This window comes from Cheilinus undulatus, linkage group 20, assembly GCF_018320785.1.
Source record: "Cheilinus undulatus linkage group 20, ASM1832078v1, whole genome shotgun sequence".
NCBI classification, from domain to species: domain Eukaryota; kingdom Metazoa; phylum Chordata; class Actinopteri; order Labriformes; family Labridae; genus Cheilinus; species Cheilinus undulatus.
The window spans coordinates 24,886,114-24,904,327 of NC_054884.1; the positions used below are offsets into that span (position 1 = coordinate 24,886,114).

The following is an 18,214-nucleotide window of genomic DNA, read 5'->3' on the forward strand; positions in this document are numbered from 1 at the left end:
CTTTGAATTTATCATGCGACTTCTAGTAATCATGTGACCTGTTGAGAACCTTTCAAGAAAGCAGCTTGGCGGCCATTTTATAACTGCCCTGACGAAGGTTTGTACAGCTTTAACGTGTTTTTATGATTTTGTAGCCCTCATGAAATAAAGGCTTTTTATCAACAATCCCTCTGAGTACCTCATATCTCCTAAAAACTACGTTAATCTATGTTGCTACATTAGCGATAGCTAAAGTAGTTACATAAGCTTAAGACAGCTTTTTTCTTTAGCTACTTTAACTACATTAGTGTGCTTTCATGGAGGACAAGCTTTAGTCCTGCTAGCAGACTGTTTATTTGGCTATATTAGATGTTTTGTGATTAGGTTCCAGGAAATCCAGGTACAAGCCAGAACTGAAGCATTCTGTGGAGTTTACAAAATATCACAACCCTGAACACGGAACTCGCAAAACCTCATCAGTGTGTATGAACTCTGCATATGGTAATAATGGTGCATCCCAGCTTATTTTGGAACTCAGAAATTCAGAGTTGCGAGATGGAAACATCATCACAAATGCACCTCGAGCTCAGAACTCAGAGCAACTTTGGTTCCTGAGTTAACATTTCTGAAAAAAAAAAAAAAACAACAGACCATGCAATATATTTTGAATGCAAACTTAAACTCAGATTTATACTGAGATAAACCTTTATTAAGCAATCTTTACACATGACACTGACATCTTTATACACCAATCTGTCAAAATGTGAATTATAAACCAATAAAGAATCAATCAACATTGCTTCTTTCATTTACTATGTAAATGAGTTTATTTTCACAGTACTTATTTAAGAACTGCACTTCAACATGTGAAACAAAAGACTGCACAACATTGAAGTTGATTTTTTTGTTTTTTTATTTTTTATTTTTTTCAACTCAAAGTCACCTGTTAACCCTGATGAGACTTTTTTAGTCTGTGGGAAAAGCCGGAGCACCCGGAGAGAACCCACGCCTGCAGAGACTAGAAGTTAACTTAGTTAACCGCAGTGCCACTATGCAGGACTTTTAATGTTTTTAGAGTTAACAGGTGACGGGGAGGAGGAGTCGGATGTTAATGGTCAGAGGTTGAGGCCTCTGAATCTCTGGAGAAAAGACTCAGAAACCTCTTCCTCCAAGATTTCTTCTCCGTTTTCTTTCTCGCCTCTTCCAGCCGAACCTCCAGTCTGTCCAGTCTGTCCATCAAACCGTCTGGTTTTTCAGCTCCCCCTTCATCCTTTACCTCCAGAGTCTGTTGGACGGCATTCACAGACTCCAGGGGAGAGGATTTCTCCTGCTGCCCATTGAGCTGCTGTTCTTCCAGCTTCCGCTGGGCCTGTTCCAGGGAGGCTTTCAGGCTGACGTTCTCCTCAAGGAGCAGTGATCTATCCTGCTCCCACTTGCCTCTCTGGTCAGCCAGGTCCTTCCTGGCCTGTGCCAGACCTTTCCTCGCCTGTGCCAGATCCTCTTCCATCCTGGACATCTTTCTATGATCTGACAGGAGACTGGACCTTTCCTCCTGCCACTGTTGCTTCAGCCTCCCCTGTTCTTCCCTAGCCTGGTTCAGCGCCACTGTCAATCTGGAGGTCATCTCCTGATGTTCTGCCAGGAGACGGGATTGCTCCTCGTCCCACTGGCATTTGAGGTCCCGGATTTTCTCCTGAGCCTGGTCCTGTGCTGTTCTAGCTTTGCACCCAGCATCTATTTGGGAGATGAGGAACTGGAGCCTTTCCTTCTCCCATGAGACCATGTTGTTTGTCAGCTCATTCTGGGCGTCCGTCAGTTCCTTCTTTAACATGTTGGTTGTCTCCTCCTTTTCTGCGAGGAGACGGGCCCTTTCCTCTTTCCAGAGCTGCCTCTGTGTCTTCTGGTCCTTTTTGGCCTGGTCCATAGAAGCCTTTAGCTTGGAGATCTGCTCCTCATGCTGTAACATGAGTGAGGATCTCTCCTCCTCCCACTGGCGGCTCTTATTAGCCAGGTCGTCTTGAGCCTGGCAAAGTGCCACCCTTAGGTCGTTGGCTTCTCTAGAGGCCAGAAGAAGAGACTCTTCACCCGTTTGGCCGTCTTTGTTTGGTGCTGACTTGTTGCGCTCAGCAAGGAGATGGGATCTTTCCTCCTCCCATTGACGCTTCTGGTTCTCGTGGTCCACATATGCCTGGTCGAGGGTGGCATGCAACCTTGAAATCTCTTCAACCAGCATGTTCCTGTCATTGACCCACATGTGTCCTTGCTGCTGCGTGTACATGACAGCCCTTGAGAGATCAGCCTTCAATCTGGAGTTCTCCTCTGTTACCTGGGCGAGGTAGTCCTCCATCTCTTTAAGCCGCTGTTGCGACTCATGCTCTGCAAGCTGAATCTCGGGTTGGTTGGTTACCTGAAGAGGAATCTCCAAGTCATTCTTCATCCCCTCAGTAACCACCTTGTCTGCAGGGACAAACTGAGCCCCTACAGAAGTCTCCTCAGCCTCTGTTCCCTCTGCAGGTGCTGGCTCTGTCTCAGCCGGTGGCACAGTCTGCTCAAGGTTCAGCATTACTGTGCGCCTTGATGACCATGTGAAGCCCAAATCATTGGGGTCTTCATTGGGCACTTCGTCCTCCAGACCTGCAGGGAATCCTGTGATTCTGTGGCTGGGATGAAAGGGGCTGTATTCCTCCTCTTCCTCATACCTTACTGAATTTTTCTTCTTCTTCTTTTTCTTCTTTTTTGCTGGCTCCGGGTTGTTAATCTTCAGAACAAATATTTCGTTGCTCCCATCATCAGACCAGGACTCCTCCTGGTTCTCTGCAGGTTTCACTGGATCAACCACGGGGACAGCAGAATTATTTTGCTGACAGGGGCCAATTTTGGCCTTCTTCCTCATGCTTGTGTTCATTGCTGCGTTTCTTATCAAAGTCTTTTCCATAAACTCTGACACTTGATTCACTGAATCGTTGAATGTCTGGCTGTGGTAGCTGGACTAAAATGCACGATAGGACGGTGATCAAACACGACTGTTATGATGAACGTCTGCTGTTCGATCATGTAAGAACTCAGAATGACAGCATGAAAGCCAGTGATGTCATCAATGCAGAGAACACATTCTGCATTCCGTTTGCCTTGGGGGGGAAATCCCCATCTGTGGATGACATCACACCAGAGTAGAATGTTTTCCATTCCAGGTTGGTTACTGAGGGTACTGCTCCAAGCTTCCGAGTCGGAATTCTGAGTTCAGGGAGCAGATGTGATGATTTATCCATCTGGGAACTTGGAATTTCCCAGTTCTGAGATCAAATGGAGTACTCCAATACGTAGACCCTTTTAGTATTAGTAAACAGTATAATGTATTTTGGTGGGTGGGACTTAGCTAGAGGCACCACTCATTAGCCTGTGCTAGCTAGTGAGTTTTCCTACCATGTGCTCAAACCAAGGTGAGAAATTGGCCCCCATCACCAGCCAAATTTGCTCAACCTATCAGCCACTGGGGCAGGCAAATAAAAGATACGTAACAGTGAACAGCATGTACTCAAGCTCGTTTTTATGCGTACTCCTACTGACTTTATGAGCAGAGCACAGCCGACCTCGCCCACTAACCAAAGAGCCCAACCTACAGTTAACATTACAGCTAGAAACTTAGAGTCTGTGGTAACTTGGTGAGCCACGTGAAGAAAATGGTGTATTTATCCAATTGCTGATCTTGTCCTGAATATGCATTTGTATTTCTCTATAACAGGGGTGTGAAAACTATGGGGCCTGTGGTCCAATTCTGACTGGCCTGCACCAAATTCTAGAAATTAAATTAAATTCAATAAAAAGATTAAATGAAATACCCACATTTGATCATGAAATGTGTGCTTGACTGTACTGTACTTCATAGTTTTAGCACAAGACGGTGCTATGATGCTAATATTGTACACAAACTTCTCAGCAGGAAGATGTTTTTTTTTGTGACTAAACTGACACAGTACTCTACATGGTAAAAATTTTGGCAATCAAATTAATATCTTGTTTTATAACTACCTGATTGGTTTTGGCAGTAAATAGCAGTACCGATAATATCCCAGGGGCAGAGCCAGTGGCAGCTAGGGCCAAAAATAGCCCCCCTGAAATCTGACTGGTACCACCAAATACCTGGAAATGATTGTCTATTTGCCTTGTCAGCCATTACATTGAGTGTTCAGCATTAGTTCAGGCATGCCACAGAGTCAAGCTCTTCCCAGATCTGCTGATCTAGCACAAACCTTCATCAGCTGATGGACAGCTGATCCGGTCTACGCATGCTATTGGCCATTCGCTCCCATGCTGCCTTTAAACTGCTCTTGCCTGACCAGGCTCTACTGCTCTCTATGCAAGCTGCTCTTGCAACCATCCTCCACCCCAGGTCCTCCTTTATTTGCTTCTGGCTTAATCAATGTCCTATACCTTGTCTTGTGGATATTAAAGTGGCCCCAACATCCATACATTTCTGTATGTGGCCTTCAGTGGTTAAAGTTTGGACACCCCTGCTCTGTAACACCTTTCAATATGGGATGTGTGAAACTAGCATGATTATAAAAATACAAAAATTAAACTCACTTTGTTCAACATATTCTTTTGATTGTAACTTGCCTAATGTCATACCTTTAGTAACTGCCATGTGTGCCATGTAAAAGTATTTGCCCCCTTTCTGATTCCTGATGGGTTTTTTTTGCATATTAATTACACTTAACTGTTTCTAATATGTGATTTTATTTAACAAGGGGAAAAAATCCAAACCTATCTAGCCCTATGTGAAAAAGTGATTGCCCCTCCTTGTTAACTCTTTAAGCACCAAAGTCATACTATTGCGACAAGCAACGTTGCTGAATTAAACAGACTCTAGCTGCAAATATGGTGATGAATGTTGTTACTACTTTACACCAGGAGATGGCAGACATGAGTAACTTTAATCCCAGCAGCATTTGTGGGTGTGTTTCTATTCAAAGTTTTGGAGGGAGAGAGAGTTTTGAAAGACCCACCCCTGGTCGAGGAGACAAGGAAGCGGTGGTTGTAGTCGGAGCATAACAGGGAGAAAGAGAGCGAATTGTAGTGAGAATACTCACAATGCTGGGAGGAACAGAGGAATATTCACCCTCTGACATGATGTTCAGTCGTCCGTTGAAACCATGGGTGAGACTGTCAGTGCGTCTGTGAGCACCGATAGCACGTCCGTGCGCGATGATAGTCCACAAGCAGCACATACTAAGGCTGATGCTTTGCCTCACCATGGCCGGGGAGGGAGGGGACATGGTGGGGGTATTGGGTTGGTCAAAACACCACTAATAGTGATGGAGGTAGGGAATGAAAAACACTGCTGAGGTAGGGCCAGCTATGTTAGAAATAGTGGAAGAAAATGCACAGCCAACAGCGGTGGAGGCCGCATGGTGATGTCAGAATATGCAAATTAGATGAGTGAATTTACTCCCATCACAAACTTTGGGTCATACTGAAGAATTTTCTCCTTTACAGTATGCCTTTATCTCTAACCACTTTCAAGCTACAGCCTTTTGAAATCTTGATATCAAATTGGATATTTTCTTGAAATAACTCTGGCACCTGAAGAGTTAAATCATGAGTTAACTGTGATTAACCACAGTTCTTGGAAAGCTGAGTTAAATTTCACTGGCCACACCCACTTTTTGATTTATACATAGCTATGTGTTTCTGCTTAAACTAGTGATGTCAAACAAAAGAGAGGCCAAAAACAGCTGAGGTAAAAATACCCATTTTGAAGTACCTTTACATCTGGAATATTTCTAATTTAAAATCTGCAAAGCAGATCAGAGCACTCTTACCGCACATCACAGGCACAGCATCAGCCTGATTATACTGCAGTCCCAGACAGCAAGACGACATTGAATAAATGTTGATATTTCATCTGAACTGTCAGAATGGTTGATATCGATTTCTCAATGATAAATAAACATTGAGTCATCATTGAATTGTTGATGGTACCTGATGTTGATGACTATAACATTGGAACAACATTGATTTATGATCGGCTATTGTGGTTGATTAAGCATCTATTTCTGGTTGACCTGGCGATGACACCAATGTTGATAAATAGTTGAAAAATGATTGACAGCGAAACTGCATGTTATTGAAAAGCCATCAATTTATAGTTAACCGGGAAACTGCAAGTTGCCCGGGAAATATGATCGAAAATTAGATGATGTATGGTTGACCGGGAGATCATTGTGCGGCGGACTCATCCATTTTTCTCTCATTCTGAAGGGAAGCACCCAGGTAAGCACACAATCTGTTATCTATTGTTCAAAAATCTGGTATTCTTGCTTGATGATATGCAAAGGCCAAGGTGGTAACACATCCGTGAATTCTTTATTCTTTGGACGTTCCGTTTCAAAATAAAATCTGAAACCAACCAAAAAAATCGGTGTAGTTTGTAGAGGGTCCGTGCCGGTTAGCTAACCCAGCTCTAGTAGCCTATTGCAAATGAGCAGCGCTAACTCCCACGTTCACATGAATCAAATAATGATGAACAGATAACAACAGTTATAAAAAGCAGGCGGCACTGCCTTGAGAAAAAGAAAAATCTCCGTTACTCACCGCTCATCTGTTTTTGGAAAGTAAAAATCTCCTTTTGCCCAGCATTATGGTCTTGTCTAGACGTTCCAGCTAACCACTCTACGTTCTGCCTTTTTGAGTGCAGTAGCAAAAACCGCTGGCACAGCGAGCGTGATGACAAGTGTTTCTACAGTTAACATCCACCGGCCCGTATTCGGGCCGTTGACGACATAATTTGCATAACACCATCTTTACAGAGAAGCAGTGGAAGCAGTAGCATATCACAAGTGTGATCCTCTGTTTGAAAGCTAAGAATCTCATGTTTTCAGCCATATAAACCAATCTCAGATACAACCATAACAGCAAACACAGTCTGTCAGACCTGCAGCAAAAAAGACGGAGTAAAATAAACGGAATTACTCACCTTTGAAGCCCTGTCCTGTTCCACTGCATCAGAATATTCCCACAAAAATAGTCTCAAAATCTTCCTAAGATATCCATAAATCCAATGCCACTCAGCATCTTGTCCAAAACTCATAAGAAAAGGCCATAAATCATGACTAAGTATAGTTGCATTTACAAAAAGACATCCACTCTGTAAATTTCCTCCTCCTTTTTCGTTATATCTGCATATTCCTCCCCCCGATTGTTTACATCTCTCCTCAAAATGGCCGCTGGGGTCTGACCGTTTGATTGACACCTCATTTGAGCCAATCGGAATTTGTATATCCAAACCACAGGCTCTAATGTCCAACCAGCGACCGCAGTTCAGAAAAGACCAGCCCGGACTCCTGCCCTCCAAACTTTCAGCCAATGTGAACCAGCTCCTTTTTGACTGACTAGTCGTTTAGCCAATAGACTGACCTTTCCTACGATGTATCACATGTAGGGGCATGGATTAGATTACACGACGTAAATGCGCCATGTACATCCCACTGTGTTTTGTGGCCTAAAAGGACTGTTACAATGACTGGCACAATACACACGGACTGTAGATTGCATGCAGATGTAAAATCAGTTGTAAATAGTGTAATCTAATTAGTTTGTTGTGTTATATATATATATATATATATATATTATTTTTACAACCAAAGCACTTGTACTGACCTCTTATTTTCTACAATTTTAGCAGCAAAAAGGGAAAAATGCACAAAATGTCCCTTTTTTCCTGCAACAAGTCACATTTTCACTCTAGGTTTCCTGCTCCTGCCCCCTCCTTTTTTAAAAAAAAATTTGATTCACGGAAGTATAAACTAAGCGTAACTTTGCACTTTGTTTGTATTTTCTATTTAGATGCTCTTGTACTGCAGGAGGGCGATGGTGACCCAATTCATGTTTTCCCAGGCAGTTCAGAAGTGGCTCCGCTATGCACCGGACAGGGCAGGGGGAGCTGGACGCCTGCACTGGTAAATGTGTTATTAGATGTAAATGTAAATGTGTTATTAAATGTAAATGTGTTATTAAATGTAAATGTGTTATTAAATGTAAATGTAAATGTAAATGTGTTATCAAATGCTGTTATATTCTAATAAAAATTTGTTTATATGTACTTTAAAGTCATCAGGTGTGGTCATTTTTTTTGCCAACCCTAAAAGGTTTTCATCACTTTTTCACACCATGGCTTTAGATAAAGCAGGGTTTTTAGGCCTGGATATTCAGCTTATTACAGTTGAAATTGAATTGAAAACACCTTGATTTATAGTTGAGTAGAAATGTCCACGTTGTTTCAATATTCCTGATAATTGAAATACCATTGAAATTCTGTTGTTCTATGTTCAGAATTTCAATGTTGTTTCAATATTAAAAAATGGTGCAACATGATGTAGAATCAACATCATATTTCAATGTTGATTCAATGACTTAATGTTGAAAAAATAACGTTGGTTCAATAGAGTTTCAATAACTGCTTGCTGTCTTGGCAACATTGTTTCAATATTCCAGATAATTGAAATACCATTGAAATTCTGTTGTTCTATGTTCAGAATTTCAATGTTGTTTCAATATTAAAAAATGGTGCAACATGATATAGAATCAACATCATATTTCAATGTTGATTCAACGACTTAATGTTGAAAAAATAACATTGGTTCAATAGAGTTTCAATAATTGCTTGCTGTCTGGGGTGTCTACCCTGCTTAAATGTGTGTCAAATATTCTGGCCTGCATGTGTGTATCCAGATGTTTACCAGAGTTAAAGCTTGAGTTATAATGGGACCTCTCATTAGCTTCCACCTGCCACAGAGCATTCACAGAGGGCGGACTTTAGGGAAGCAACCAGTATTCCTCGCTTTCCTGCCCGTTCCTCAAGATCAGTTTTTAATTTACTGACAGTAAAGCTAATATCTCACCCAATTACACAGCAAGTGACTCCTAATTGACTCCTGAGCCTCTCCTATGGTTGAGTGTGCACATGGATCTACTGTAGGTGTACCAAGGTGCATGTACACTATGATTATGTTATCTCTGAAAGCAAAAGTGGGTGCTCTTGAGCGTGTGTGCACATGTGTGGGATCATGTGTGGCTGCAGAAAATGATTTTTAAAAAATGGTGTGTTTTCAGGGTCAAGGACAAGGGAATGGAACAACAGAAAGAGCTTAAAAGCAGGAGGAGGAAGAAATAAATACCTTCAGAAGCAGCTAAAGAGCAGAAGGCCAGAGGAGCCGCAGACCACAGGACAGTCAAGGTCAGAAAGAGGAAAAACACATGCAGAGGTCCAGGCAGACAAGAGAAACAAATAACAAATATAATGTGGAGATGTATTACACACTGGGCATGTTGGGGCTGCACACATTATATAACACCCAAAAGAGTTTGGTTGACTAATAACAACATCTTCCTTCCTCAGTATGAATAATGAGACAGCTATGTCACCTTGAACAGCATTTAAACTCTATCTGAAGTGCTTTAGACTCCCTGGTGGCAAAGAAACTAATGATCTCCTGCTGAGGTCTACAGCTTTTTCTTTATCACTGCTTATAACCAACTCATAATCTAAGATTAAGGGTCAAGTTCTTGTATTATGTCGGAGTAAATGTAAAAATAAAGAGACATTATTTATGTTGGGGCGAAGTTTCTGTAAAGTAATACGATGGAGAACCTTCATGGCCTGTGTCATTGTGAGCACCACATTGTTGATTTTTATGCCAGCTCGGGGTCACACTATCACATTTCCTGCATGTTTGCCTACAGAATACCATAGCAACTGAAAAACAGAGTGTAGTACATAAGAGTTTGAGTTGATAAACTTGAACAGCAGTTGATTAAAACCCAAAAATAAATCTACATTAGATAAAATCAGTCAGCATGTCTGGGACTTTCAACCAATCAAATAAAGTTGTTTTAATGTGGACCTTTGATGATGAAAACAAACATGTTTAAAAGGCTCATCATTGCAGGAAACCTGAAAGGACATGCAGGCAGTCATTTTATTTAAGTCCGTTTCTGACATTAATGTTTACATTTTGGCTGTTTTCAAGAGATCTTAGGAAATTGAAACATTATCATGGGAAAATATATTACATATTTTACCCAAGAAAGGAGGTAAATAAGTGAAGACATCAAAATGCAAGCTAAATTTACTATACTGCAGCAAAATTTAGGAATATAGAATACATGGATGTAGGGGCGGGCGATATGGAAAAAAAATCATATTATGTTTTTTGTTTTTGTTTTTATGGCCAGATGACGATTTCGATTTTATCACGATTTTTTTCATTAAATTTCTAAGACAAATTTGTTAGTGACCAGAAAAAAACAATGCTGTCTCTGATTTTTTTCTGTTTCTTCTGCACCATCCTGTTGGCCAATGCGTTATGTGTGTGTGTGTGTGTGTGTGTGTGTGTATGTATATATGTAGATGTCTTATCCCACAATATATTAAGGGGGCAAAGAGCAAGAAGTAGTAGAGCTGATCCTACGATAAAACAGATTAAGCAGATTGCCAATACATTCTATTTCTTCACCGTCTGAGATCGTGTTATCGCGCACCCCTACGGGGATGTATGTCTGCTTTGGGCTCCCGTACTTCTGAGATTTTAGCCACTTTTTTGTGGCTTTCATTTCTAATCCAGTATTTGAGAACCACTGCCAGAAACAGTACTAAATATGGACAAATTGGCCAAATATTAGAGTGTATTAAACCTGAAGAGAAATAAAAAACTGTTTGGTACTTTCTCTTGGTACTATTTTCATTTAAGTCTCTGAAAGGAATTTATTTGGTTCAACTTTAATAAAGCTGGACTGTTTTAAAGTATTAATGTAAGATTAAGAAAAAATAAAATCATTGTATTTTATGTGCAGCCCCAACAAGATCATGTAGAGAACAACTAAAAGTAAAGATCAGGAGAATCTGCACAAACAGACAAGGTGAAAAAGCTGAGGAAAACAAACACTGTAGGACGGAAAGAATATCAATGGATAGAAGGAACCCCAACTCTAATGTTTACTAAGCTGCTGTAACATTTTAGCTCAAAAATGCCGTTCCCTATTGGAGAGTAGGTCATGAAAAAAATAACAGCAGATTTGTTTACTCTTCACACAGCAGCAGTTATTTACTCTCAAAGCTGCAGCATCTTGGCAACTGGGGCTGAATATTAGCAGGCGGTTGGTGTGGTGTGATATTAAACCTACCTTCACCATGCCAGTGTTCTCCGAGTTGCTGTTCATCATGTCATTAAAGGATGTGAAAAGGTTCCTCAAGGACTCCATGAAGTCGGCCTCTCCTTTGTTCTCGTAGAGCCTGTGTGGAGATAAAGTGGAGGATCACATTGGCGGATGATCACAAGGCTGCTGTCTGTTTCATCCTTGTGTAAACAGCAGCAGGAAACGACATAGAGTTTGGTGCTTTCCTTTTAAAATGATTAAAAGCAGCCAACAGAATGGCCTCTGTGTTTGTGCGTTATCAGTGAAAAAATTACAGAATCAGAACCTCACACATCACTCTTGTTGCCAGGCGGATTAGCATTTAAAACACGACACAACCCTGAAGCACCTGCCTGCTGTCCTGCCAACAACAAATCAGAAAAATTAATGATCAATGCTAATAACGCTTGTGGAAAGCCTTATAAAAAAGGAACAGAAAGGGTTCAGTGACTTTACTCTGTAATCTGTCTGGGTTCTAGTTTTACATGATGTCGCTTCTGCTGGTTCGGAAATGTGGAGCAAAAGCTGCCCCAGCGACTGTAAATACTAAAAGCCAATTACTGCACAACAATTGCACAAAAACTCTTCCCCAGATTTCAAAGTGCATGGGAACACAAAGCCGGGCTTCCTCCATAATCCCCCCCCCCCAAATATGCAAATGTTTTTTATCCCACTTGCAGAGCTCATAAATCTGCAAAACTGGGTTTAAACTGTAAATGAGCCATGTTGTGCTTGCTGCGAAGCAATTAAGTGTGTCAACATCTTAGACTTGAAGTAATACAAATCAGGATTTCAATTTTAAATGGCTGAAAGCACTCATAAAGAAACGGGAGGCCTGTCTAACAGGGGTAAAGTGTTTTGATTGGTTGTCTGCATCAGATTTCACACACTTTCTTCCAGAGAGGCGGGTTTTGTGGAACCACAATCTTCCACGGGGCTGCAGGTATTACATGATCCAGGATAGTCACTCTTGAGGGCTTACAGGAATCGTGGGATTAGAGGCATCCATCTCAGAGCTCCCACGACAACAATTACTTAAAGCCGCTTCTCACCTGCAGCAACGAAGACCAGAGTGAGCTCAGGACAGCCACAAGCAGCTTCAAATCACAGGGGAGGGGGGGGGGGGGTTGTGATTGGAGGCGCTCTGTCATTTCACTGAAATGTTCCACCAGCCCGGGATGAAAAGCTGAACACATGTCGGTGTGGCCTTGGCGCCTTCTTCTCAGAGCTGCCGGAACCACTTCCGCATGAAGAAGCTTTAGAGTTTAGCATTCTATCACCGAGTCAAAGACGGCAACAAAAAAGCTATTTGTGGATACCGGCCGCGGCAAAGGCTTGAAAACAACAAAGCACAAATGGCAGGTCCAATTCAACGTTTGAAGTTATTTCGTGCACTGAGAAGAGGAAGTGAAATATTCCAAAGAGAAGTTACGCATCTACTGCTGCAGCCACAGTTGGAGAACTGAAAATGTATCTGAGATCAGTTACTACTAATTAATACTTTCACATATCTTTTCTAAGCAGTCACAAAGTCGCTCTGATGACAAATCAACACTCACAGAGTTACTCTGATAACCATTTAACAGTCACAGTGTTACCATAGTTACTCTGATGACCACTCAACAGTCACTAGTTACTTTGAAGACCAAATTGTAAAAAGACATTCATATTCTGTTTACATTATTAAAAAAAACGTGTCCTTTCTTTATATATATTTGTATTTGCATTGGGATCTTTTGTTTTGTTAAACTTCTGCTATTTTCTTTTCGTAATGTTGGTGCTTTAAGTGCCCTGAATTGCCTCCCTGGGGACAAATAACGTTATTTTTTTTTATTTAATTGATTTTAGAATAGGAACGTGGATGCAGAAGTGAATCAGAGGGAGAGAGTGGGAAATGGCATACAACAAAGGAGCTGTGGGTCAGACTTGAACTCCATCCACTTATTTACTGTGTTTGATTCTACAATCAGGCGCAACATAACCTCTATACCATCAGCACTGTGAAAAAATATTAAAGTTAAACCTTTTATTAGAAGGTGCCTAGACAGGTGAGTTGGTTTGGCGTCTTATTAGGATGCCTGCTGGTCACCAACTTAGAGATGATCCCAGGGAAGACCATTGGAAAGGTGGCTGAATGGACGAATGGTGAAAAGATACATCTCTGAATAAAAATGCAGGTTTTCACCTTCTTTTTAAATGGAGACAGTAATATGTTCTGTATGCTTGAGATTTAGATTCCTACATACTTTTAGAAATAAAATGACAGTAATACATATTTATTTAAATGCATTGTGAGTATATTAATCATTTGTGGAGTTATAAAGAGCCGTTGTCAAACTACTCCCTACACCCAAAAATTAAACGTTTTTATGTTTACGTGCAGTATTTGCCACACTGTGTGCAGTCAAAACCTCTGAGTGTATAGCTGAAGTGAGTCATTAAACCCTCCATTAGCAAGTCTGCACTGATGATGCCTTACTAAACAGGTGTAAATCTCTGTGTTATCCCTCCCATAAGCTGTGTAAAAACAGTCTTTTCATGGGGTTGCAAGAATAAGATAGTTGACATTATATTTTAAATGTAATTAATGACTTGAACCTTTTGTTGGGCCATTATGTATCATTTTTGCTTTTGTATAGAGCAGGAAATGTTGGGAGGCAAGATCAGAGACAGACAGCAAAGGGCTGTGGTCGCATTCAAACCCATGGGAGCTGTGCAATATAACCACTAGTTAGAGATAGCTAGTCTGACTAATCAGCGTCCTGCCATTCAATAATTGTGTTAGTTCCTTTCTGAAGTAAATTTGACACTATGAAGTTACGTTTCTTTTGATGCTACCCCCTCCTGTTTTTTGAAGACTCATTTTACTAATGACAATACAACTGTCACTGCTTAAACACTTAAATTCAAGAACAGGTGAGAAACAAAGTCATTGACATCTATCAGTCTGGAAAGGGTTGCAAAGCCATTTCTAAGGCTTTGGGACTCAGTTGAACCATGGTGAGAGCCATTATCCACAAATGGAGAAAATTTTGAACAGTGGTGAACCTTTCGAGGAGTAGCTGGCTGATCGAATTTGATCCAAGAGCGCATTGCCGACTCATCCAGAAGGTCACAAAAGAACCCAGAACGACATCTAAAGACCTGCAAGACTCATTTAAGGTCAGTGTTCACAACTCAACAATAAAACAGAGACTGGGCAAAAATGGCATCCGTGGGAGAGTTCCAAGGTCCAAACCACTGCTGACCAAAAGGAACACAAAGGCTTGTGTACATTTGCCAAAAACATCTTTTAGGCTCTGCCATTTTTCAAATGATTCTTCTTCATTGTTTTCTGCTGCTCTGGCTTGATCGGTTGGCTACGTTGCTCAGCACTGCCCCCACAATTGGTGGTACTGCAACGTTTGACATGTGAGCTTCAAAAGAACAGACAAAACACGGAGGAAATGAACATAGAGTTCAGACATAAAGATAATTCTGTATCCACTCTACATTGCATAGTAGAGCATAAATGAGACTTATGGGAACTGTGAGCATGTGAGGAGTATATTAGCATCAGAGCGCTTCAGAGTGCAGACAGCAGTTGCTTCAACTTCTGTGAAATAATGTATCATGTTGTTGCCTTGCCCACTGTTTGTCCTTGGTATGTTTGATGCATTTTATTTTCAAGACAGTACAATACTCTTGTCTTACAAAAGGTATTTCATGTTTACAGAGACTTGCAGCATCCAAATTAATGGTGATAACTTAGGACTTGAGAAGCACAAGACCATGCTACATAAAGTTTTTGTTAACTTAGAAGAGAGGGAAGCCTTTCCCAAAGGTTGCTGCTGTATGAAAACCCTGAACATTAACAATTGGAATGTCAGTAAGCTGTGGGCATGACTCTCTCTAGTGTGTGAATGTGAAAGGATGGCAAGGCCCAAAATCTGTCTACCTGATCTGTTAAGGCGAATAAGCACACATGTTAACGAGCTTGCTGACCTATTTGTTTGCAAAATTTTTTGATCATGGCTGATTTTCTCTGGCGCGAATTAAGAGAGTGGGCTTGTGTTTTTTCGTTATTTTGTTAAAGAGACCATTCTGCACAGACTGTGAAAATGCACAGTTTAACAAGTTAGTGTGGCTGCTGTGTGTCTGCTGCTGTGATTTTGTATAAGAGGCAGAGGACGGAGTGTCCTCTAGACATCGGATAGAAAACCAATCAAACTCTGCACACTCAATTAGAGCAGGATCATACATCAGTCCCCTCAGCTGCCCACAGCTTCACTCCGTGGCTACAACATTATCACCACTTCTATATCCTCAAAGACAATTAAAAATACATCCACTTTAAGTCATCCAAAAACCATTTGCTTTTATCTGCCTCCACTGAAACTCTTCAAATATTAAAATGTGGTGGAGAAAAAATATGGATAATTAGTAACCAATTTCATCTTTTTGCATTTCCCAATATCAATCTTGTATAATTTTTTTTCTGAGAAATACTTCACCCTCATTTTACCACAAAATGTCCTAAAAGTGAATAAGTTAGAGGTCCTGCTCCTCACAATGCAAACAGACTATAACAGAAGTGAATGAAGCCACCTTGACCTTTGTCAAAGTTAGTTATTGAGCCCACTATTTGAAGCCTTTAGTTCTTTATTTTTGCCAACCTCAAGGGTATGCACTCTTACATATCTATCAAGATGACAGGTTGTTGTTGTTGCTATACTTCTAAATACTAATAACATTAATAGCTTGGACTTGGCACCTTTCATTGGACTGAAGGAAGCTTTATAAGACAGGAAAGGCTGTGGCTGAGGTGGCGCTTGAGGAGCCACAGATTTTATCATATTAATTTGTCATAAAAGATCTATCTTTAGCTAGTCTTCCTCTCAAACTTTCTTTTTTCATAATTTTAGTTGATGAAATAAACACTGGGCACACTACATAATAACATATTCCTACACCAAAAACCAGAGTCCTGGTTGAGTCCAAAACTCAAAATCCTGCATGGTCAAACATGACAGTAAACAAGCTAATGTGGCTGGTTGTTAGCTACCCGCTACATTCACTTTGGTATCAATTATATCCCATCTCGTCTTCTTGCTAGTGTGAATGTTTCACAGGAAATGTTGAGTAAAGACAATCAACAATCAACAGAAAGCATGCTCAGCCATCCTTTTTTTAAGATTATTTTTGAGGCTTTTCGCCTTTATTCAGATAGTACTGATGAATAGAGATAGGAAATACGTGAGAGAATGGAGCATGGGATGCACTAAACAGCATCGAGACCAAGAATCGATCCTGCGATCAGTGCATCAAAGGCTCTAGCCTCTGTACATGGGCACCTGATCTACCAGCTGAGCGGTAGCTAAACTGGTGCCCCTGTCCTCTGTGCTTCTCTACACAGCTGACTTCTGATGGTAAGTATTAAGTGGTCAATATTTACAGATTTGAATCAGAGGGGCGCCAATTAACACATGACAGAAAATTCTAGTAAGATAATCCTAAGAACCATCTGATAATCAGGCTTTTGAAGACTAGTTTGACAGGAGGAATCTGCCCCCAATAAATTATTATGTGGAGTACATCCCACCTTACCAACTTGTAGTAACTAGAACGCAGGCAACCTGGGTGTGACGTCAGTCCCAGCTCAAATACCTGACTTCCAAATGTAAACGCTGTTGTTCTGATTGGTTATTTGATTTAGATGTTTATTAAACAACTAAGGCTGCATGACAAGGCAATTACAACTGTTCTTGAGAAGAAAGTTTAGGCTGCAGACAGGTTGAAAAAGTAGGATCATTTCTCACCTGGTTGTGATTATATTGTGTGTGCATCAGGACTTACTGGTTGAAGAGGACTCTGGATCGGACGATGAACTTAAAGATGTACTCCAGTGCCTTCATGGCCTTCAGCAGCTGCTCTGTCAGCTTCTCGGCGTTGTCCACGTAGTTCTTCAGCACCGTCGTCAGCTTCCTGCAAACACAATCATACAAGGAAAATATCTGCTAATAAATAAAAGAAATACAAGTTGTGATTAAATGTCTGCTTTTTGTGCACTGAGGGTAATTAACTCACGTATATGCCAGGGTGGCGCTGAAATGCTTTCGAATGTAGGTCTCCAGAACGGGGTTAAAGTGCTGGAACTTTCTGTCTGCTATGAGCCCAATTATGAACACCTGTCAGAGAACAAAGACATGTTCATTAAAATGTAAACCACATGGCTCATTGTGTGGAGCAGGGGGAAATACTGCCTGTCTAACTCAATATGCTGAAATAGATTGGGAAATTAACTAAGATTGCATTTGAGCAGAAAACCATTTTCCTTCAATTCTCTGGCCTGCAGATAATCTAGGACAGCTGACAACACAATTTCTACCTCCTTTCAGAAAACTGTGCTTTGGAGATGATGTTGTTAGATGACGGCTTGCTATGCACAACCAACTGAATACTCTGCCAACTTATTAGCAATGAATGCTTGGATGGCGTAATGAAAACTGAAGCAGGCTAGTTTCTTTTTGCCTTTTTCTGATGCAGGAATGAGACCTGTTACGTTAAACAAGCATTAATGAAAATGCTACCCTGGTGCTTAAAATTCATGCAGATTAATTCAGCAGTAAATTACATAAGAAGCAGTGTCTACACCTCCATACAAAGATGATTAGCAGAGCGCTTATTTACAAAACAGCAGGAGGCAGTTTGGGAGTCAAAGTGAACGACACGGTATTTTGTTGGCGACACATTTTCTGTCATTTTTGCTCTGTAATCATCCGCAGAATGAAAAAAAAAAAACACAGTTCAAGCACCAATTTGTTCAAATAAAAATAGTTACCTTATTAAAGGAAATGCATCATTTATACCTTTGAATTCTCTGTTAACTTCCACATCTATTGCTTTATATCAAACTAAGCAAGGTTGAGAGCAGCAACAGTAGCAAAACTTAAGTATTTGACAACAATTTTGCTGACAGCACAGCAGAGTTGTGTTTACAGAGGGGCAGGTAGGAGTCCCGGGTGGGGCATTTTCCTCAGAGGCTTACCCCTGGCACACATAC

At 40.9% G+C, this 18,214-nt stretch overlaps 1 protein-coding gene across 1 annotated transcript in view; it reads right to left on the minus strand.

Annotated features, from left to right (window-relative positions):
* dock1 (dedicator of cytokinesis 1) overlaps window positions 1–18,214 on the minus strand; it is a 351,227-nt gene that overhangs the window by 227,639 nt on the left and 105,374 nt on the right. The window contains exons 21-23 of the mRNA XM_041815464.1: window positions 17,239–17,339; window positions 17,008–17,136; window positions 11,161–11,269 (exon numbers count right to left, since the gene is read on the minus strand). Of these exons, the coding sequence (XP_041671398.1) occupies window positions 11,161–11,269; window positions 17,008–17,136; window positions 17,239–17,339 (339 nt within the window). The remainder of the gene's footprint in view (window positions 1–11,160; window positions 11,270–17,007; window positions 17,137–17,238; window positions 17,340–18,214) is intronic.